Genomic DNA, 25,182 nt, shown 5'->3' with positions numbered 1-25,182 from the left:
AGAAATAGGGCATGTTTTCATACACAATAGCCTGATTTAATTCCTCATCATCTGGCATGATGATCTTTACAGAATAATTTATCTTTTTTGCTACATCCACTTCAACCAGAACTCGTGCAAAAGAGATTCTGGCCTGCATCATCGTTAGTTTGTCTGCACATGTTGGCTTTCCTACTTCTGAGCAAATTCTTCCAACTAGATCCATATCGGTAGAGTTGTTCTGTGTTATTACCCAAATTGGAATTTTCTGGCATCCTTTTCATGAACAGAGTTCTCCTATTGATAGCATAGGGTTGACCATCCGAGGGGAAGGCAGGGATTGGGGTACAAGCCTCAGGTTTCCTGTTGTAGGCAAATAGTTCTGACCAGGGTACCCTTCTATTGTGCCTTAAGGGTACCCTTCTATTGTGCCTTAGGACTATTCTTTCCTTGTGATCCTTTCCTCCTTCTTCTATCTGGTTACGAGTTTCAGTTTCCCTCATTTCAGTACATTCCAGATTGTCATCGCCCCATAGTCTCTTGCCTATCTCTGGTCTCTTCATTTATCCCGAGCACTTAGGAGACTCTTCCTTCTCCATAAGCCCTAATGCTTCCATAATCTTCTCATTTAGGACCATCGGGGTTGCCATTCCCACACCCCGAGAAGTCCCATATGCTTCTCCACCGCCTGAGTCACATGCAGACAGACCCAGATGGTCTTGAATAATTTCCATAAGCCTTTCTGGGGATAGATTGGCTTTCGACTACTGGAATTTCATCTCAAGACTCTACAGTAATCTGTTATGTTCTTCAAGAACTTCCTGTTCACTCCTCAAGGTCCAGATCTCTCTGTCACCTCCGCTATACTCGATGAATTTTAATGCTTTCTCAACCTTCTCCTTCATTGTCTCCTGCTTTGCCTTCAATTCTTGTTCCATATTCGTTGCATCATCTTCCATCGAGCTCAGGGAAGGTTCGAGATTCAAACCCTAACCATGAGCGGGAAAATGGAAATCAACCACGAATTCAAAATCCACTACAGCAACTTGATTTAAAAATCAATTTGCAGTAGCTCCTTGTCTCAATCTGCCTTCGATCACAACAAACAACACCAAACTATCTCCAAATCAAGAAGAACCCAAGATCAAACTTCACGACTTGCACCTTCTTAGAGAGAAGGGAGAGATTCTCTCTCTAACAAGTTGATTCTATGGGTGGTGGTGCATGGTCGTTCTTAGTTGGTGGAGCGATTTGTCGGGTTAATTTCGTTAACAAACGAGACGTCAGCCTGCTAACTAGCTATGTTGAGGTGACCCTTCACGGCCAGCTTCTTAGAGGGACTATGGCCAGTTAGGCCATGGAAGTTTGAAGCAATAACAGGTCTGTGATGTCCTTAGATGTTCTGGGTCGCATGCGTGCTACACTGATGTATTCAATGAGTCTATAGCCTTGGCCGACAGGCCCAGGTAATCTTTGAAATTTCATCGTGATGGGGATAGATCATTGCAATTTTTGGTCTTCAACAAGGAATTCCTAGTAAGAGCAAGTCATTAGCTCGTGCTAACTACATCCCTGCCCTTTGTACACACTGCCCGTCGCTCCTATCGATTGAATGGTCCGGTGAAGTGTTCAGATTGCGCGATGTGGGCGGTTCGCTACCGGTGATGTCACAAGAAGTCCACTCAACCTTTTCATTTAAAGGAAGGAGAAGTCGTAACGTTTTCGTAGGTGAACCTGCGGAAGGATCATTGTCAAAACTTGCCAAAGAATGACCCGCGAACACATTATTTACATAGTGGTGATTGCTTCATGCTCACCTCACCCTTATCGATTTGAACATTGCAACGTAGGTGTTCCCCATTTTTTATTGAATGGGAAATCATGTTTGTTTGCATGCTCATTTTGATGAGTTTCATAATAACTCGGGCGCGGCATGCACCAAGGAATTGAAACTAAAGAACATTCACTTGTTGCCTCGTCTACAGTGCAATGTGATGTGATTATTTTTGCACTATAATGTCCCTCGAAAATAGATATCTCAGCTCTTGCATCGATGAAGAACGCAGAAAAATGCGATACTTGGTGTGAATTACAGAATCTCGTGAATCATTAAGTCTTTGAATGCAAGTTGCACCCGAAGCCATTAGGCTGAGGGTACGTTTGCCTGGGTGTCACATGATCCGTCACCCTAAACCCTTTCCCACAAAACATTGTTAGGGGTGGGATACTATGTGGGTGGATGTTGGCCTCCCATGCACTTAGTTGTGGGCTTTTGGTTGAAAATATGAGGTCTAGACGACACACAAAATGGCGATTGGTGGTTGTTAGACCCTTTCATTGTGTCATGCTCCATCGTTTGAGTTGCGTTGACGTAAGGATCTCACTCGACCCTTTAATATTTGTTTATAAAAGACAATACTCTATCCTGACCTCAGGTCAGGCGGGGCTACCCACCGAGTTTAAGCATATCAATAAGAGGAGGAAAAGAAACTTACAAGGATTCCCTTAGTAACGGTGAGCGAACTGGGAAGAGCCCAGCTTAAGAATCGGACAACAATGTTGTTCGAATTGTAGTCTGTAGAAGCGTCCTCAGCGATGGACTGGGCCCAAGTCCCCTGGAAGAGGTCACCGAAGAAGGTGAGATCCCTGTCATGCTCGGACCCTATTGCATTACAAAGCGTTGTTGGCGAGTCAGGTTATTTGGGAATGCAACCCTAATTGGGCGGTAAATTTCGTCCAAGGCTAAATATTGGCGAGAGACCAATAGCAAAAAAGTACGACGAGGGAAAGATGAAAAGGACTTTGAAAAGGGAGTTAAAGAGTGCTTGAAATTGTCAGGAGGGAAGCGGATGAGGGCCGGCGATGCATCTCAGTCGGATATGGAATGGTGATAAGCCGGTCCACCGATCGACTCGAGATGTGGACCGATGTAGATTGTGGCAGCGCCCTAAGCCCAGGCAGTTGATATGCTTGTGGAGATGTCGTTGCTATGATTGTGGTCGGTAGTGCGCGCTGTTATGGCGTGCTTATGCACTTGCGTGCTCCAAGCATCGGCCTGCGGGCTCCTCATTCGACCCGTCTTGAAACATGGACCAAGGAGTTTGACATGTGTGGGAGTCAACGAGTGAGTAAACTCATTGGGCATAGTGCACGGTGACACTAAACAGTGAATGGCCATATGCATTGTTGGGATCCATATTTGTCATCGTTGGGCCATGCGTTGACATGATGTGTGCAGTGTTGACATTTAGATTGCCATCATTGGCCCATGCATTGACATGCGTTGACATGTCAGCGTTGACGTGCGGTAACATAACAAAGGAGCCTATTGGATAAAGCACTAATTTTGTAAAATGGAGGCTGGATTCTCATGATTAATGCATGACATAAACACATGGTCACCATATGACTTAGTGCATACATACTACATACTGATGCCTACTTTCCATGCACACGCTAACGATCGACATTTAAGTATGGTCTAGTGTGAGTGGCTACTACATGGCATATCCTAGTGCATGGCAAAGTATGTGTGGCTACTACATGGCATGACATGGCTTAGTGCATGGTCTATTGTGTGTGGCTACTACATGGCATGACATGACTTAGTGCATGGCCTAGGGTGTGTGGCTACTACATGGCATGTCCTAGTGTATGGCCTATTGTGCGTGGAGACTACATGGCATGGCACAGTGCATAACCTATTGTGTGTGGCTACTACATGACATGACATGACATGACATGACATGACCTAGTGCATGGTTAGTGCATGACCTAGTGTATGTAGCTACTACATTACATGACATGACATGACATGATATGACCTATAGCTACAACATGACACGACATGGCATGGTTAGTGCATGGAGATGACATGAGATGATACGACATGACATGACACGACACGGCATGGTTAGTGCATGGCCTAGTGTGTGTGGCTAGTACATGACACGACATGACATGACATGACACAACATGGCATGGTTAGTGTATGGCCTAGTGTGTGTGGCTAGTAGATGACATGAGATGAGATGATACAATATGAAACGACATGACATGACATTGTGTGACATGACATGGTTAGTGCATGGCCTAGTGTGTGTGGCTAGTATATGACATGAGCTGAGATGATACGACATGACACGGGATGACATGACACGACATGACATGACACGACATGGCAAGACACGGGATGACATGACACAGCATGGGAAGGTTAGTGCATGGTCTAGTGTGTGTGGCTAGTACATGACATGACACGACATGACATGACACGACTTGGCATGATACGACATGACATGGTTAGTGTGTGACCTAGTGTGTGTGGCTAGTACATGACATGAGATGATACATCATGACACGACATGACACGACATGGCATGACATGACAAGACATGACATGACACGAAATGACATGGTTTGTGCATGACCTAGTGTGTGTGGCTAGTACATGACATGACATGACATTATATGACACGACATGACATGGTTAATGTGTGTGGATAGTACATGACATGACACTTCATGAAATTACACGACATGACATGACATGACATGGTATGACACGACAAGGCATGAAAAATACATGGCATGGTTAGTGCAAGGCCTAGTATGTGTGGCTAGTACATGACATGACACGACATGGTATGGTTAGTGGATGGCCTAGTATGTGTGGCTAGTACATGACATGAGAAGATAGGACGTGACATAACATGACATGAGACGGCATGATAGGACAGGACATGACATGACACGGCATGACATGACATGATAAGACATGACACAGCATGCATGACACGGTGTGATATGACAGGGCATGGTATTTTAGTGCATGGCATGGTTTGTGCGTGGCATGGTTAGTGTATGACCTAGTGTGTGTGGCTAGTACATGAGATGACATGGCATGACACGACATGACATGTTTAGTGCATGGCCTAGTGTGTGTTGCTAGTACATGAAATTACATAGCCTGACATGACACGAAATTGCATGACAGCACATGGCACGACACGACATGGCATGGTTAGTGCATAGCCTAGTGTGTGTGGCTAGAATAGGACATGACACGACATGGCATGACACGGCATGGCATGACATGGTTAGTGCATGGCCTAGTGTGTGTGGCTAGTACATGACATTACACGACATGACATGACACGAGATGGCTTGGTTAGTGCATGGTCTTGTGTGTGTGGCTAGTACATGACTTGACACGGCATGGTATGACATGATATGGCATGACACGACATGGCATGGTTAGTGCATGGCCCAATGTGTATGGCTAGAACATGACATAACATGGCATGACATGGCTAATGCAAGACGTAGTGTGTGTGGCTAGTACATGACATGAGAAGATACGACATGACACGGCATGACGTGAGACGGGATGACATGACACGACATGACATTACACGACATCAAATGACACAACATGACACGACACAACATGACATGACACGACATGACATGTTAGTGCATGGCATGGTTAGTGCATGGCATGGTTAGTGCATGGCCTAGTGTGTGTGGCTCGTACATGACATGAAACGACATGACATGACACGACATGGCATGACACAACCTGGAATGACACGACATGACATGGTTAGTGCATGACCTAGTGTGTTTAATTAGTACATGACATGACACGGTATGACATGACATGGCCTGACACGAAATAGCATGACATGACACAGCATGACGTGACACGACATGGCATGAGACAACATGGCGTGACACAGCGTGGCATGGTTAGTGCATGATCTAGTGTGTATGGCTAGCACATGACATGACACGACATGACTTGACATGACACAACATGGCATGGTTAGTGCATGGCCTAGTGTGTGTCGCTAGTACATGGCGTGACAAGAGATGATACGATATGAAACAGGATGACATGACATGGTGTGATATGACTTGGTTAGTGCATGGCCTAGTGTGTGTGACTAGTACATGACATGAGATGAGATGATACGACATGACACAGCATGAGATGACACGACATGACATGACACGACATGGCATGATACGGCAGGGCATGGTTTGTGCATGGTCTAGTGTGTGTGGCTAGTACATGACACAACATGGGAAGGTTAGTGCATGTCCTAGTGGGTGTGGCTAGTACGTGACATGAGATGATATGACATGACACGAGATGACATGACAAGGAATGACATGACACGACATGACATGACACAATATAACATGAAACGACGTAGCATGGTTAGTGCATGGCCGAGTGTGTGTGGCTAGTACATGACATGACATGACATGACACGGCATGATACGGTTAGTGCATGGCCTAGTGTGTGTGGCTAGCACATGACATGATATGATACAACATGATATGACATGACATGACATGACACGGCATGACATGACACGAAATGGCATCGTTAATGCGTGACCTAGTGTGTGTGGCTAGTACATGACATGAGACGACATGACATGACACGGCATGACATGATTAGTGTGTGTGGCTAGTACATGACATGACACGTCATTACATGACATGACATGAAACGAGATGACATGGCATGACACGACATAGCACGAAACATACATGGCATGGTTAATGCTTGGCCTAGTGTGTGTGGCTAATACATGACATGGCACGGCCTGACATGACACGCCATGGCATGGTTAGTGCATAGCCTAGTGTGTGTGGCTAGTACATGACATGAGATGATACGACAAGACATGGTTAGTGCATGGCATGTTTAGTGCATGGCATGGTTAGTGCATGACCTAGTGTGTATGGCTAGTACATTGCATGACACGACATGGCATGACACGACGTGGCATGTTGGGTGCATGACCTAGTGTGTGTGGCTAGTACATGACATGACACGACATGACATGACATGGTTAGTGTATGGCCTAGTGTGTGGGGCTAGTACATGACACGACACGACATGGCATGACATGATATGGCGTCATTAGTGCACTGCCTAGTGTGTGTGTCTAGTACATGACATGTCACGGCATGACATGACATGATATGACATGACATTGTTAGTGCATGACCTAATGTGTGTGGCTAGTACATGACATAAGATAGTACGACATGACATGACATGACATGACATGTCATGGCATCGCAGGACAGGAGAAGACATGACACGACATGGTATGGTTAGTGCATGTCCTAGTGTGTGTGGCTAGTACATGAAATGACACGGCATGATATGACACGACATGGCATGACACAACATGGCATGGTTAGTGCATAACCTAGTGTGTGTGGCTAGTACATGACATGACCCGACATGACATTACACGCCATGTAGTTAGCGCATGGCCTAGTGCCTTGATGACAAAGAAATCAGCTGGATTTCAGTGGAAGATTTGAAGCCATTCGTGGACAAAGTTCAAGTGTACCTATCACCAAAAGTCTACGAGGCCGTCGACCGCATAAATGGGGGAGAATTTCACGAGCTAAGATTGTTCAGGGCATTATGCTTGCCTGTGACCACTTATCTCGTGTGCTTTGGATGGGTTTCCATCATGTAAATACTAGTGTAGGGTTATTTTCTGCTAGTAGAGTCTTTGTAAGCCAAATAAGGCAGTATGACTCCTCGATCACTTTGATGTTTCCTAGTGCCAGGATGATAATTACATAAAAACCTTTTTAGGGGAGGGTGAGTGTTCATCAGTCATTGTAAAACTCACTAGCAATTGTCAACGTGCTTAGCCTACTTGCCTCCCTCGCTAAGTACAACATGTCAACGGAGGATTTGTTAATGAATTACGTTTGCTTCAATGTTTACTGCTTGGTTGCCATGACTTTCATGAATTGATTATTATTTCTGCTGCTATATGATTGAATGTTAATGAAAGTGCTTCGTGGATGAATGTTGGTGAACGACAGGCTGGCTAGTTAAGCAAGACTGCTTTAGCTAGCGCCGCACGGCCCTTCACAATGGTGTGAAACGAGGCGGACCGTGACACATGGCATGACATGGTTAGTGCATGGCCTAGTGTGTTTGGCTAGTACATGACGTGACACGACATGACATGAAACAACATGGCATGAAACTGCATGGAATGACACGACATGGCGTGGTTAGTTCCCGATATAGTTTGTGTGTCTATTACATGACATGTCACGACATGACATGACACGGCACGACATGACACGACATGTCATGGTGAGTGCATGACCTAGTGTGTGTGGCTAGTACATGACATGAGATGATACAACATGACAAGACAAGGCATGACATGACACGACATGACATGACAGGACATGACATGGTTAGTGCATGTCCTAGTGTGCGTGGCTAGTACATGACATGATACAGCATGATATGACACGACATAGCATGACATGACATGGCATGGTTAGTGCATTGCCTAGTGTGTGTGGATAGTACATGACATGACCCGACATGACATGACACGACATGACATTACACAGCATGACATGGTTAGTGCATGGCCTAGTGCGTGTGGCTAGTACATGACATGAGAAGATACGAAATGACACGACACGACATGACATGACATGATACGACATGACATGTCATAACATGACATGATACGACATGACTTGACACGACATGGCATGTTAGTGCATGGCATGGTTAGTGCGTGGCATGGTTAGTGCATGGCCTAGTGTGTGTGTCTAGTACATGACATGACACGACACGACACGACATGGCATGGCATGACATGACATGGCGTGGTTAGTACATGGCCTAGTGTGTATGGTTAGTACATGACATGATACAGCATGACATGACATGATACAGCATGACACGACATGGCAAGACATGATATGGCATGACGTGACACGGCATGACTTGGAACGACATGGCATGGTTAGTGCATGACCTAGTGTATGTTGCTAGTACATGACCTGACACGACATGACATGACATGACATAATATGGCACGGTTAGTGCATGGCCTAGTGTGTGTGGCTAGTACATGGCATGAGATGAGATGATACGATAGGAAACGACATGACATGACATGACGTGATATGACATGGTTAGTGCATGACCTAGTGTGTGTGGCAAGTACATCACATGAGATGAGATGATACGACATGACACGACATGGCATGACACGGCATGACATGACACGACATGACATGACACGGTATGGCATGACACGATATGGCATGGATAGTGCATGGTCTAGTGTGTGTGGCTAGTACATGACACGACATGGCATGGTTAGTGCATGGCCTAGTGTGTGTGGCTAGTACATGACATGACACGACATGTCATGACACGACATGCCATGGTTAGTCCGTGGCCTAGTGTGTGTGGCTATTACATGACATGAGATGATACAACATGAAACGACATGACATGACCCGAAATGGAATGGTTAATGTGTGTGGCTACTACATAACATGACACGACACGGCATGACATGGTTAGTGTGTGTGGCAAGCACATGACATGACACGTCATGACATGATACGACACGACATGACATGACACGACATGGCATGAAACATACATGGCATGGTTAGTGCTTGGCCTAATGTGTCTGGCTAGTACATGATATGACGCGACATGACATGGTTAGTGCATGGCATAGTGTGTGTGGCTAGTATATGACACGAGAAGAAACGACATGACACGGCATGACATGAGACAGCATGACATGACACGATATGACATGACACGACACGGCATGACATAGCATGACATGACACGACGTGACATGACAAGGCATGACATGATTAATGCATGGCATGGTTAGTGCATGATCTATAGTGTGTGTGGCTAGTACATGACAAGACATAGCATGACATGACACAACATTACATGATACGGCATGGCATGAAACGACATCCCATGGTTAGTGCATGTCCTAGTGTGCGTGGTTTGTACATGACATGACACGAAAGTGACATGATATGGCATGACATAACACGACATGGTATGGTTAGTGCATGGCCTAGTGTGTGTGGCTAGTATATGACATTACACAACATGACATGACACATCATGGCTTAGTTATTGCAAGGCCTAGCGTGTGTGGCTAGTACATGACATGAGATGATACGACATGACATGACAAGGCACAGTTAGTGCATGGCCTAGAGTGTGAGGCTAGTACATGACATAACAAGGCATGACATGACACAGCATGACGTGATACGGCATGGCATGACACAGCATGGCATGGTTAGTGCATGACCTAGTGTGTGTGGCTAGTACATGACATGACATGGCATGACATGACGTGGTTAGTGCATGACCTAGTGTGTGTGGCTAGTACATAACATGACACGATGTGGCGTGGTTAGTGCACGACATAGTTTGTGTGTCTAGTACGTGACATGTCACAACATGACATGACACGGCACGATAAGACACGACATGGCATGGTTAGTGCATGGCCTAGTGTGTGTGGATAGTACATGACATGAGATGATACGACATGACATGTCATGACATGACAAGGTATGACATGACACGACATGAAATGACACGGCATGACATGAAATGACACGGCATGGTTAGTGCACGGCCTAGTGTGTGTGGCTAGTACATGACATGACACGACATGATATGACATGACATGGCATGATACGACATGACATGACACGACATGGAATGGTTAGTGCATGGCCTAGTGAGTGTGGCTAGTACATGAGATGAGATGATACAACATAACACGACATGACATGGTTAGTACATGGCCTAGGTTGTGTGGCTAGTACATGAGGTGACACGGCATGACATGACAGGACATGGCATGGTTAGTGTGTATGGCTAGTAGATGACATGACACGACATAACATGACACAACATACCATGACAAGACATGACATGACACGACATGACGTGACACGACATGACATGACACATACATGGCATGGTTAGTGCATGGCCTAGTGTGTGTGGCAAGTACATGACATGGCACGTCATGACATGACACAACATGACATTACACGGCATGACATGGTTAGTGCATGACCTAGTATGTGTGGCTAATACATGACATGAGAAGATACGGCATGACACGGCATGACATGAGACAGGATGACATGACACGACATGACATGAAACGACATGACTTGACACGACATGACGTGACACGACATGACATGACACGACATGACATGTTAGTGCATCGCATGGTTATTGCATGGCATGGTTAGTGCATGGCCTAATGTGAGTGGCTTGTTCATGACATAAGACGACACGACATGACCCGACATCGCATGAAACGACATGGCGTGACACGACATGGGATGGTTAGTGCATGGCCTAGTGTGTGTGGTTTGTGCATGACATGACACGACAAGACATGACATGACATGACATGACATTACACAACATGGCATGGTTAGTGTATGGCCTAATGTGTGTGGCTAGTACATGACATGAAATGATACGACATGACACGGCTTGACATGACACGACAAGGCATGGTCAGTGTATGGCATGGTCAGTGCATGGCTTAGTGTATGTGGCTAGTATATGACATGACACAGCATGACATGACACAGCATGACGTGAAACAGCATGGCATGACATGACGTGGACTGGTTAGTGCATGACCTAGTGTGTGTGGCTAGTGCATGACATGACACGGCATGACATGACATGGTTAGTGCATGGCCTAATGTGTGTGGCTAGTACAGGAAATGACACGACGTGGCATGAAACAACATGGCATGATATGACATGGCGTGATTAGTGCATGGTCTAGTGAATGTGTCTAGTATATGACATTTCATGACACGACACTACATGACACGACATGACTTTGTTAGTGTATGACCTAAAGTGTGTGGCCAGTACATGACATGAGTTGATACGACATGACATGACATGGCATGGTAGGACACGACATGATATGAAACGGCATGACATGACACGACATGACATGGTTAGTGCATGTATTAGTGTGTGTGGCTAGTACATGACATGACACGACATGATATGACACGACATGGCATGGTTAGTGCATGGTGTTGTGTGTGTGGCTAATACATGACATGACCCGACATGGTATGACACGGCATCACATTACGTGCCATGGCATGGTTAGCTCATAGCCTAGTGTGTGTGGCTAGTACGTGACATGAGAAGATACGACGTGGCATGACATGACACGACATGGCATGTTAATGTAAGGCATGGTTAGTGCGTGGCATGGTTAGTGCATGGCCTAGTGTGTGTGGCTAGAACAAGACATGACATGACATGCATGACACGGCATGGCATGACAAGGCATGACATGACACGGCATGGCATGGTTAGTGCATGGCCTAATGGGTGTGACTTGTATATGACACGAAACGATATAACATGTCATGACATGGCATGACACGATATGACATGGTTAGTGCATGGCCTAGGGTGCATGATTAGTACATGACATGACACGGCATGACATGACATGGCCTGACATGAAATAGCATGACAAGACATAGCATGACGTGACATGGCATGGCATGACACAGCATGGCATGGTAAGTGCATGATCTAGTGTGTACGGCTTACTCATGACATGACACGACATGACATGACACGTCATGGCTTGGTTAGTGCGTGGCCTAGAGTATGTGGCTAGTACATGACATGAGATGATACAACATGACATGGCATGACATGACACGACAAGGCATGGTAAGTGCATGGCCTAGTGTGTGTGGCTAGTACATGACATGACACAACTTGACATGACAAAGCATGACGTGACACGGCATGGCACGACACGACATGGCATGGTTAGTGCATGACCTAGTGTGTGTGGCTAGTATATGACATGACATGGTTAGTGCATGACATGACACGGCATGACACGACACGACACGACATGACATGACATAACATGACATGACAGGACATGATGTGACACGACATGACATGACATATACATGGCATAGTTAGTGCATGGCCTAGTGTGTGTGGCTAGTACATGACATGAGAAGATACGGCATGACATGAGACAGGATGACATGACACGACATGACATAACACAACATGACATGTTAGTGCATGACATGGTTACTGCGTGGCATGGTTAGTGCATGGCCTAATGTGTGTTGCTAGTACATGAGATGAAACGACATGACGTGACACGGCATTGCATGACATGGCATGCATTGACATGACATGGCATGGTTAGTGTATATCCTAGTGTATGTGGTTTATACATGATATGACACGGCAAGACATGACATGCCATGACATGATACGACATGGCATGGTTAGTGGATGGCCTAGTGTGTGTGGCTAGTTCATGACATTACCCAACATGACATGACACGACATGGCATGGTTAGTGCATGGCCTAGTATGTGTGGCTAGTACATGACATGAGATGATACGACATGACACGGCATGCCATGACACGAGATTACAGGAAAAGGCATGGTTAGTGCATGGTATGGTTAGTTCATGGCCTAGTGTGTGTGGCTAGTACATGAAATGACACGTCATGACATGACACAGCATGGCGTGGCACGACATGGCATGACACGTCGTGAACTGGTTAGTGCATGACCTAATGTGTGTGGCTCGTGCATGAAATGACACGGCATGACATGACACGACATGGCATGGCTTGGTTAGTGCACGGCCTAGTGTGTATGGCTAGTACATGATATGACACGACATGACATGACACGGCATGGCATGAAACGACATGACATTACACGACATGGCATGGTTAGTGCACCACCTTGTATGTGTGGCCTGTACATGACATGTCAAGGCATGACATGACACGGCATGACATAACACGACATAACATGGTTAGTGCATGGCCTAATGTGTGTGGATAGTACATGACATTAGATGATATGATATGGCATGACATGACATGACAAGGCATGACATGACATGACGTGACATAACAAGGATGGACATAACAAGACATGGCATGGTTAGTGCATGGCCGGGTGTGTGTGGCTAGTGCTTGACATGACACAGCATGATATGACACGACATGGCTTTACACGAAATGGAATGGTTAGTGCATGACCTAGTGTGTGTGACTAGTATATGACATGACATGAGATGACATGACATGACATCACATGGTTAGTGTGTGTGGCCAGTACATGACATGACTCGACATGAAACGACTTGGCATGGCATGACATGACATGGCATGAAACATACATGGCATGGTTAGTGGTAGGCCTAATATGTGTGGCTAGTCAATGACATAACACGGCATCACATAAAATGAGATTACGTGGAGTGCATGGCCTAGTGTGTGTGGCTAGTACATGACATGGGAAGATAGGACATGACACGACATGACATGAGATGGCATGACATGACACGACACGACACGACAAGACACAGCATGACATGACACGGCGTGACAAGACATGGCATGTTAGTGCATGACATGGTTAATGCGTGGCATGGTTAGTCCATGGCCTAGTGTGTGTGGCTAGTACATGACATGACACGACATGACATGACATGGCATGACATGAAAGAGCATGGAACGAACGACATGGCGTGGTTAGAGCACGACTTAGTGTGCGTGTCTAGTACATGACATGTCACGGCATGACTTGACACGACACGACACTACACGACACGACACGTCATGATATGGTTAGTGAATGGCCTAATGTGTGTGGCAAGTACATGACATTAGATGATACGAGATGACATGACATGACATGAGAAGGCATGACATGACACGACATGACATGACAGGACATGGCATGGTTAGTGCATGTCCTAGTGTGTGTGCCGAGTACATGACATGACACAGCATAATATGACATGACATGGCATGACATGACATGATATGGTTAGTGCATTACCTAGTGTGTGTGGCTAGTACATGACATGACCAGACATAAGATGACAAGACATGACATTACATGACATGACATGGTTAGTGCATGGCCTAGTGTGTGTGGCTAGTACATGACATGAGAAGATACGACATGACACGACATGACATGACATGACATGACACGACATAACTTGACACAACATGACATGATACGATATGACTTGACACGACATGGCATGTTAGTGCATGACATTGTTAGTGCACGACATGGTTAGTGCATGGCCTAGTGTGTGTGGCTAGTACATGACACGACACGACACGACATGACATGGCATGGCATGACACGACATGGCATGACACGACATGGAATGGTTAGTGAATGGCCTAGTGTCTGTGGTAAGTACCTTACATGATACAACATGACATGACTTGGCAAGACATGACATGGCATAACATGACATAGCATGACGTGATACGGCATGACTTAGAGCAACATGGCATGGTTAGTGCATGACCTAGTGTGTGTTTCTAGTACATGACATGACACGACATGACATGACATGACACAACATAACACGATTTGTGCATGGCCTAGTGTGTGTGGCTAGTACATGGCATGAGATGAAATGATACAATATGAAAGGACAAGACATGACATGGCGTGATATGACATGGTTAGTACATGGCCTAGTGTGTGTGGCTAGTACATGAGATGAGATGAGATGATACGACATGACACGACATGGCATGACACGGTATGGCATGACATGACATGGCATGGATAGTGCATGGTCTAGTGTGTGTGTGGCTAGTACATGACACGACATGGCATGGTTAGTGCCTGGCCTAGTGTGTGTGGCAAGTACATGACATGACATGACACGACATGACATGACATGACATGGCATAGTTAGTCCATGGCCTAGTGTGTGTGGCTAGTACATGACATGAGATGATACAACATGAAACAACATGACACGACATGGCATGACACGAGACAACATGACATGATACGAAATGGAATGATTAGTATGTGTGGCTACTACATGACACGACACGACATGGCATGGTTAGTGTGTGTGGCTAGCACATGACATGACACGTCATGACATGACACGACATGGCATGGTTAGTGCATGGCTTAGTGTGTGTGGCTAGTACATGACATGAGAAGATACGACATGACACGGCACGACATGAGACGACATGACATGACACGATATGACCTGACACGATATGACCTGACACGACATGACACGGCATGACATGACATAGCGTGACATGACATGGGAGGACATGTTAGTGCATGATAGGATTAATGCGTGGCATGGTTAGTGCATGACCTAGTGTGTGTGGCTAGTACATGAAAAGACACAGCATGACATAACATGACATTGCATGACACGGCATGGCATAAAACAACATCCCATGGTTAGTGCATGTCCTAGTGTGCGTGGTTTGTACATGACATGACACGACATCACATGACATGGCATGACATAACACGACATGGTATGGTTTGTGCATGGCCTAGTGTGTGTGGCTAGTACATGACATTACACGACATGACATGACACGTCATGGCTTGGTTAGTGCAAGGCGTAGTGTGTGTGGCTAGTACATGAAATAAGATGATACGACATGACATGACAAGACATGGTTAGTACATGGCCTAGAGTGTGTGCCTAGTACATGATATGACAAGACATGTGAGGACACAGCATGACGTGACACGGCATGACATGGTTAGTGCATGACCTAGTGTGTGTGGCTAGTACATGACATGACATGGCATGACATGACGTGGTTAGTGCATGACCTAGTGTGTGTGGCTAGTACCCGACATGACACGATGTGGCGTGGTTAGTGCACGACATAGTTTGTGTGTCTAGTACGCGACATGTCACGACATGACATGACACGGCACAACATGACACGACATGGCATGGTTAGTGCATGGCCTAGTGTGTGTGGCTAGTACATGACATGAGATGATACGACATGACATGACATGATATGAAAAGGCATGACATGACACGACATGAAATTACACGGTATGACATGACATGACATGGCATGGTTAGTGCACGACCTAGTGTGTGTGGCTAGTACACGGCATGACACGACATGGCATGGTTAGTGCATGGCCTAGTGTGTGTGGCTAGTACGTGACATGAGATGATACAACATGACACGACATGACATGGTTAGTTCATGGCCTAGTGTGTGTGGCTAGTACATGACTTGACATGACATGACATGATAGGACATCACATGGTTAGTGATTATGCGCTGAAACTACGAAATTGGACGTTTAACCCGGGCTTTACCGTTTATATTTTTAATTAAATGTACAAATTTGTTTAATATTTTAATAAAATGCCAAAATCATCATTCTTGAACTTTATTGCACTATTTATGAGATTTTGGTAATTTTTTGTCGCAGGAAAATTCCCGGGAATCAAAACCGATACCTGTTCGTATTTTGTACATAAATTTTCCGTCTGAGCTCCGATCGAGACGATTCAAATTTATGGAGAAAGAGGAAAGGATCATCTACAACTTTTGCGTTTTGAGTTTTGTGATATACGGGCTCCAGAAGAGCAGAATTTGAGACGAACAGAGAACAAATAAAATGAGAAAAAAATAAATATATGAATGGGTTGATATGACCCGGCCATGCATGGCCGCGTCGGGTTAGCTACCAGCGAGTCATAGGGGTTTTTTTTTTTCTCTTTTCCCTATCCTATTTATACTTGCTTTCCTTCCCCTGTTCGGGTTGCCTCCGCGCACCCTCTGCACTCCCTCTCCTTCCCTCACCCTTTCTTATCTTCCACAGCCTCCCTTGGTTTCCCCCACTGCAACTTCTACCCGCAGCCCCTGCTAGCCAACCGAACACCAGTAGACTCCGGCCGAGAGACCTGCTCCAGCTAGCAAAAGCAGCTCCTTCAGCCTCCTCTCCAGCAGATACACAGCAAAGCACAGCAGCTCTGCAACTCCACGGACCACCACCAGCTCCGGCCTCCATCTCCACCAACACCCGAGGCTTCACTCCTCTGCAGCATCGCCGTGAACCTCCTGGAGCTGCTGCATAGCCCCCAGGCCAGAGCTCCTCCTTCTAGCTTCCTTGTTCCACCACTGCAAGTTGCTGCCCTCTCCAGCAGATCCTCACGGCTCTTCCACAGCAGCCGTGAACACACAGCCGCCCGTCCTCTGTTTTCTCTATCTCTCTCTCCCTTTGCTTTTCTTTTATTTATTCTCTTATTATTAAGTTGGTTATGATTAATGTTTTTATTTATTGAAGTTAATTGGAAAAAAAATTGATCTTGAATGATATTGTATTTCAATTATTTATTTGAATTCTCAAGTAATTTTAGCAGTGAATTTTTATTCGTTTTAATTTAATTATTTTTATTCGTAATTTTTGTTAAAGGTTCGGTTTTTATTGTTGACGTATGTGTTTGATTGAGTTTTTATTGGTGCGTGTTTTAATTTTGTGTTCAAAGTTATTGTCTTTAGTCAGCGTGAGTTTTGATACTTGCTTGATTAGACGTAGGATTTCCATTTTTTTTCTATTGCAAGTATGAGTAGCTAAGTTCGGTAACTCGGGGTGTGGGTCGATGTCGTTTGCGTTCCATGGTTTATTAGTTATCCTATGATATCATTGTTAAACTTTTATTTAGTTAAAACCGAAAATTGAAGGGATTGTTGATAAATCGCTAGCTCTTGCTTCTTGTTTTGTTGTTGACGTTAGGCACATCAAAACCTTGATTTAATCTAGGATTTTCATCAACTAATTTACACGACATTCAGTTGATGCATAATAAGAGTTTTTATTTTCTTCCGTTTGGATGTGTTCAATTTACTCAATCTTTAGTGACAAAATTTCATCTTATTAATGCCTTGATTGGATTAACAAGAAGAGGAGTAAGGCCTAGGAAATTAGTAAACGGTGGAAGCAAGCAGACATTGACCCGTAACCCGAGTGTTTGGTAAAACTGTTTCAGTTAATTTGTTTAGTTTTGGTTGCGTTATTAGATTTACATTTTTGCAAAATTGATAAAATTTCAGTTTCATTTTGATAGTTTACTCAAGCATCTCCCACTTTGTTTACTATTTTCAAAATCATAAAATACCAAAAAGATTTTCAACCCATATTTTACAGCAACAGGATTTCACTAAACTTTCACAAATGCTTTGATACTCAGTGGTCCCTATGGAATACGATCCTGGACTCATCCTTGATACAACTTGACACTTCTACACTTGGAAGCACAACTCAGAACGAGTCAGTTAGTGTGTGTGGCTAATAGATGACATGACACGGCAAGACATGACATGAAATACCATGACAAGGCATGACATGACACGACATAACGTGACACGACATGACATGACATGACATGGCATGACACATACATTGCATGGTTAGTGCATGGCCTAGTGTGTGTGGCTAGTACATGACATGGCACGTCAAGACATGGTACGACATGACATTACACGACATGACATGGTTAGTGCATGGCCTAGTGTGTGTGGCTAGTACATGACATGAGAAGATATGACATGACATGACATAACATGAGACGGGATGACATGACACGGCATGGCATGAAACGGTATGACATGACACAACATGACGTGACATGACATGACATGACACGAAATGACATGTTAGTGCATGGCATGGTTACAACATGGCATGGTTAGTGCATGGCCTAATGTGTGTGGCTTATTCATGACATGACACGACATGACATGACACGACATCGCGTGAAATGACATGGCGTGACACGACATGGGATGGTTAGTGCATGGCCTAGTATGTGTGGTTTGTACATGACATGACACGGAAAGACATGACATGGCATGATATGACCCAACATGGCATGGTTAGTGTATGGCCTAGTGTGTGTGGCTAGTATATGACATGAGATGATACGATATGACATGGCTTGACATGACACGACAAGGCATGATTAGTGCATGGCATGGTTAGTGCATGGCCTAGTGTATGTGGCTAGTACATGACATGACACGGCATGACATGACACATCATGACGTGAAACGGCATGGCATGACACGACGTGGACTGGTTAGTGCATGACCTAGTGCGTGTGGCCAGTGCATGAGATGACACGACATGGCATGACAAGGTTAGTGCATGGCCTAGTGTGTGTGGCTAGTACGTGACATGACACGACTTGACGTGACATGGCATGGCATGAAAGAGCATGGTATGACACGACATGGCATGGTTAGTGCACGACCTAGTGTGTGTGGCTAGTACATGACATGTCAATGCATGACATGACACGGCACGACATGACACGACATGGCATGGTTAGTGCATGACCTTATATGTGTGGGTAGTACATGACATGAGAAGATACGACATGGCATGACATGACAAGGTGTGGCATGAGGCCTAGTGTGTGTGGCTAGTACATAACATGAGTGATACAACATGACACGACATGACATGACATGACACGACATGACATGACACGACATGACATGGTTAGTACATGGCCTAGTGTGTGTGGCTAGTACATGACATGACATGACACGACATGACGTGACACGACATGGCATGACACATACATGGCATGGTTAGCGAATGGCCTAGTGGTGTGGCTAGTACAAGACATGGCACGACATGACATCGGCATGACATTACACGACATGACATGGTTAGCGCATAGCTTAGTGTGCATGGCTGGTACATGACGTGAGAACATACGACATTACATGACATGACGTGAGACGGGATGACATGACACGGCGTGACATGACACGGAATGACATGACACAACATGATATGACGCGACAGGACATGACACGACATGGCATGTTAGTGCATGGCATGGTTACTACGTGGCATGGTTAGTGCATGGCCTAATGTGTGTGGCTGGTACATGACATGACACGACATTACATGACACGACATGGCATGACACGACATGGGATGGTAAGTGCATGGCCTAGTATGTGTGGTTTGTACATGACATGACACGGCAAGACATGACATGGCATGGTGAGTGCATGGCCTAGTGTGTTTGGCTAGTAGATGACATTACACGACATGAGATGACACGGCATGGCATGGTTAGTGCATGGCCTAGTGTGTGTGGCTAGTACATGACATGAGATGATAGAACATGACACAACTTGACATGACACGACAAGGCATGGTTAGTGCATGGCCTTGTGTGTATGGCTAGTATATGACATGACACGGCATGACATGACACGGCGTGGACTAGTTAGTGCATAACCTAGTGTATGTGGCTAGTGCATGACACGAGATGACATGACATGACACAGCATGACATGGCATGGTTAGTGCATGGCCAAGTGTGTGTGGCTAGTACATGATATGATACGACATGACATGACACGGTATGCCATGAAACAGCATGGCATGACATGACATGACATGGCATGGCATAATGTGTGTGGTTAGTACATGACATAAGAAGATATGACATGGCATGACATGACATGACAAGGCATGACATGACACGACATGACATGAAATGACATTACATGACCCGGCATGGCATGGTTAGTACATGGCCTAGTGTGTATGGCTAGTACATGACATTAAACGACATGACATGGCAACATGACATGGCACGGTTAGTGCATGGCCTAGTGTGTGTGACTAGTACATGACATGAGATGATACAACATAACACGAAATGACATGACATGACATGACATGACATGGCACGACATAACATGACACGACATGACATGACACGACAAGGCATGGTTAGTGCATGACATGGTTAGTGCGTGGCCTAGTGTGTGTGCCTCGTACATGACATGACGCGGCCTGACGTGACCCGGCATGGCATAGTTAGTGCATGTGCTAGTGTGTGTGGCTAGTACATGACATGAAACGACATTGCATGACATGGTTAGTGCTTGGCCTAGTGTGTGTAGCTAGCACATGACATGACACGACATGATTTGAGACGGCATGACATGACACGACATGACATGACACGGCATGGCATGACACAACATGGCATGACATGACATGACATGGTTAGTGCATGGCCTAGTGTGTGTGGCTAGTACATGACATAACACGGGTTGACATGACATGATTAGTGCAAGGTCTAGTGTGTATGGCTGGTACATGACATGAAACGACATGACATGACACCAGATGACATGACATGGGATGACATAACACGACATGAAATGACACGACATGTCATGGTTAGTGCATGGCGTAGTATGTGTGGATAGTACATGACATGACACGACATGATATGACATGACATGGCATAACACGACATGGTATGACATGACACGGTATGACATTACATGGTTAGTGCATGGCATAGTGTGTGTGGTTGGTATATGACATGACACGACATGATATGACACGATATAACATGACACGACATGACACGACATAGTATATGGCCGAGTGTGTGTGGTTAGTCCATAACATGAGATGATACGATATGACACGAGATGATATGACATGACATGACATGACACGACATGACCTAGTGCATGTCATAGTATGTGTGGCTACTACATGCCATGGCTTGCTGCATGACCTAGTGCATGTTCTATTGGGTATTGCTACTACATGGCTTGATATGGCTTAGTGCATGGCCTAGTGTGTGTGGCTACTGCATGGCGTGGCATGGCATGACATGGAATAACTTAGTGCATAACCTAGTGTGTGTGGCTAATACATGACATGACATGACATGACATAAACAAGGGTTTGTCGTCCTTCTATAAACATCATTAGTGGGGACATGCTAAGGCCTTCTTGTACCAACACACACGGTTCACCCTTGTCTCGTTTAAGTGCATGTCAGCATAATTGATGGGTGGGGCCATTGGGTAGCATCATGGGGATAAGAAAGCCCCTTGTAAGGAAGCCATGTTGCACCCTCCTTGAAGGCCCAACCACAAAAAAACCAAACCAACCCGCACGCCATGCACCGCTGGCTTCTACGACATATTTGTAGCCTTCCCAAAGTGAAAAACCAAAAATACAAGTATCCGTGACCTCCAAATGGAATGATCTACCTGCCCACAAATGTTCATAATTTTACGAATTTATTTGCTATTTTCCATTAATTTTCCCTATTTTTAATTCAAAAATTAATAATAACTACACCGGAGCCCGGAAAATTCAAGAATTTTTTTTGGAGATAGCCTTTGTTATGCCCTTCCAATAATAGAAAACATCTCCCAAAAATTGTGCTCTCCCTTCATAAAACCGAACCAAACCGCGTGACATGCACACAAACTTCCTCAGAATTTTTCTTGACATATTGGATTGCAAAACCAAAAAAAAATAGTTACCCACGGCCTCAAAATGTGACCCTATACCTCTCCAAAAATTTTCATAATTTTCTGAATTTATTGCTATTTTTATTTAATTTTACTTTTTTTAATTCAAAAATTAATAATAATTACACCGGAACTCGGAAAATTCGAAAATTTTTTTGGAGGTAGCCTTTGTTATGCCCTTCCTATAATGGAAAACATCTCTTAAAAATATTGACAATTGCTTAAAAAACCCCCAGTATGACTCCTTGGACAAGTTGATGTTTCCTTGTGCCAGACCCAAAATGGCATATAAAGCTCTTTAAAATGGGAGGGGGGGGGGGGGGGGGGAAGGCGCTCAAGCACCTTTCAACGGTGGGCTGGCCGCATGGCCCTTCGTTGACATGCTTTGGGCATCGTTGACACTCATGTTGTCATTGTTGGGTCATGCGGTTGACCAAATGCTTATTGTTGACAACCATTCGTGGCCATGCGCGGATGTGTAGTGGGAATTGTTGACATTCGGATTTTTCATCGTTAGGCCATGCGGTTAACCAAATTCTTATCATTGACAACCATTCGTGGCCATGCACGAATATGTAGTGGAAATTGTTGACATTCGAATTTGTCATCGTTGGGCCATGCAGTTAACCAAATGCTTATCATTGACAACCATTCATGGCCATGCGCAGATGTGTAGTAGAAATTATTGACATTCAAAATTGTCATTGTTGGGCAATGCAGTTAACCAATTTCTTATTGTTGACACAACCATTCATGGCCATGCGTGGATGTGTAATTGGCGCTGTTGACATTCAGATTTGTCATCGTTGGGCCATGCGGTTAACCAAATGCTTATCATTGACACAACCATTCATGGTCATGCGCGAATGTGTAGTTGGCGTTGTTGACATTCAGATTTGTCATCGTTGGGCCATGCGGTTAACCAAATGCTTATCGTTGACACAACCATTCGTGGCCATGCGCGGATGTGTAGTTGGCATTGTTGACATTCGGATTCGTCATCGTTGGGCCATGTGGTTAACCAAATCCCTATCGTTGACACAACCATTCGTGGCCATGCATGAAACATTCGGATTTGCCATCGTTGGGCTATGAGGTTAAGCAAATGATTACTATCAACACAACCATTCGTTGCCATGCGCGGATGTGTAGTGGGTGTTGTTGGCATTCCGATTTATCATCATTGGGCCATGTGGTTAACCAAATATTTACTTGATGACACTTAATGATGCATAGCCATGTGGTTAACCAAATGCTTACTCGATGACCCTTAACCATTCATGGCGATGTGCTGTTGGCATTGTTGACATTCAGATTTGTCATTGTTGGGCCATGTGGTTAATGTGCCTTGATAATGAGCAATATATGCATGGTTTCCCCATGTCAAGTCGGTTGGATGCTTTTATATGCATGGGAGCACTATGCCAAGTCGTTTTGATGTACGGTAGCCTTATGCAAATTTGGTTGGATGGTTTTATGTGCCCTATGCCAACTTGGATGGATGCTTCTTGATATGTCCATTTTCCACATTCATAAAATAAAATCATTGTTTTTGTTTATTTTCTTAGCCCAACTACACCCATTGGCTGCATGTTTATGTAATTATGCTATTACATTCGGCTTACGATGGTAATTGATGCCTATATTTTATCATTGGGTGTTGATTTTCTTGTGTTTAAGCCAAAGTGATAGCAATGTTACATAAATATGCCATTGCATATAATCCTTTTTTTGTGATAGGCCTACTTATTCATGCTACCATGCAATTATGCTATTGCACCAAGCTTACGATGGCCATCATTGCTCTTATCTTGTCACTAAGTGTTGATTTGCTTGTGTTTGAGCTAAAGTAATAACATATTTGCATTTATATGTCACTCAATATCTTTATTTTCTTTCGTAGTCCTACTCATTGATGTACCTTCCATTTATTGGTTTTCTTGTTTTCTTTGTTAGCCCTTTACCAACCCTATTGAGTGCATGTTTATGCAACCATGCCATTGCATTGAGCTTATAATGGCTATCAATGCTTATATCTTGTCATTGGGTATTGATTTCCTTTGATATCTCTACCAAACCCAATTTAGTGGATGTTTATACAATTAAGCTATTTTATTGGTT

General features: G+C 44.6%; 1 protein-coding gene and 1 non-coding gene across 2 annotated transcripts in view; one reads left to right on the top strand and one right to left on the bottom strand.

The window, feature by feature from the left end:
• The first annotated feature begins 1,997 nt into the window (after positions 1-1,997).
• On the top strand, positions 1,998-2,153 carry LOC131161183 (5.8S ribosomal RNA). The gene has a single exon (XR_009138339.1). It is a non-coding gene; the product is annotated as a 5.8S ribosomal RNA (ribosomal RNA).
• A 15,622-nt stretch (positions 2,154-17,775) lies between these two features.
• Positions 17,776-25,182, bottom strand: part of LOC131160842 (uncharacterized) — a 9,990-nt gene continuing 2,583 nt past the window's right edge. Inside the window, exon 2 of the mRNA XM_058116723.1 lies at positions 17,776-17,865. Within this exon, the coding sequence (XP_057972706.1) occupies positions 17,776-17,865 (90 nt within the window). The remainder of the gene's footprint in view (positions 17,866-25,182) is intronic.

This window comes from Malania oleifera, chromosome 7 (genome assembly GCF_029873635.1).
Source record: "Malania oleifera isolate guangnan ecotype guangnan chromosome 7, ASM2987363v1, whole genome shotgun sequence".
NCBI classification, from domain to species: domain Eukaryota; kingdom Viridiplantae; phylum Streptophyta; class Magnoliopsida; order Santalales; family Ximeniaceae; genus Malania; species Malania oleifera.
This window is presented reverse-complemented; position numbering and strand designations above follow the sequence as displayed.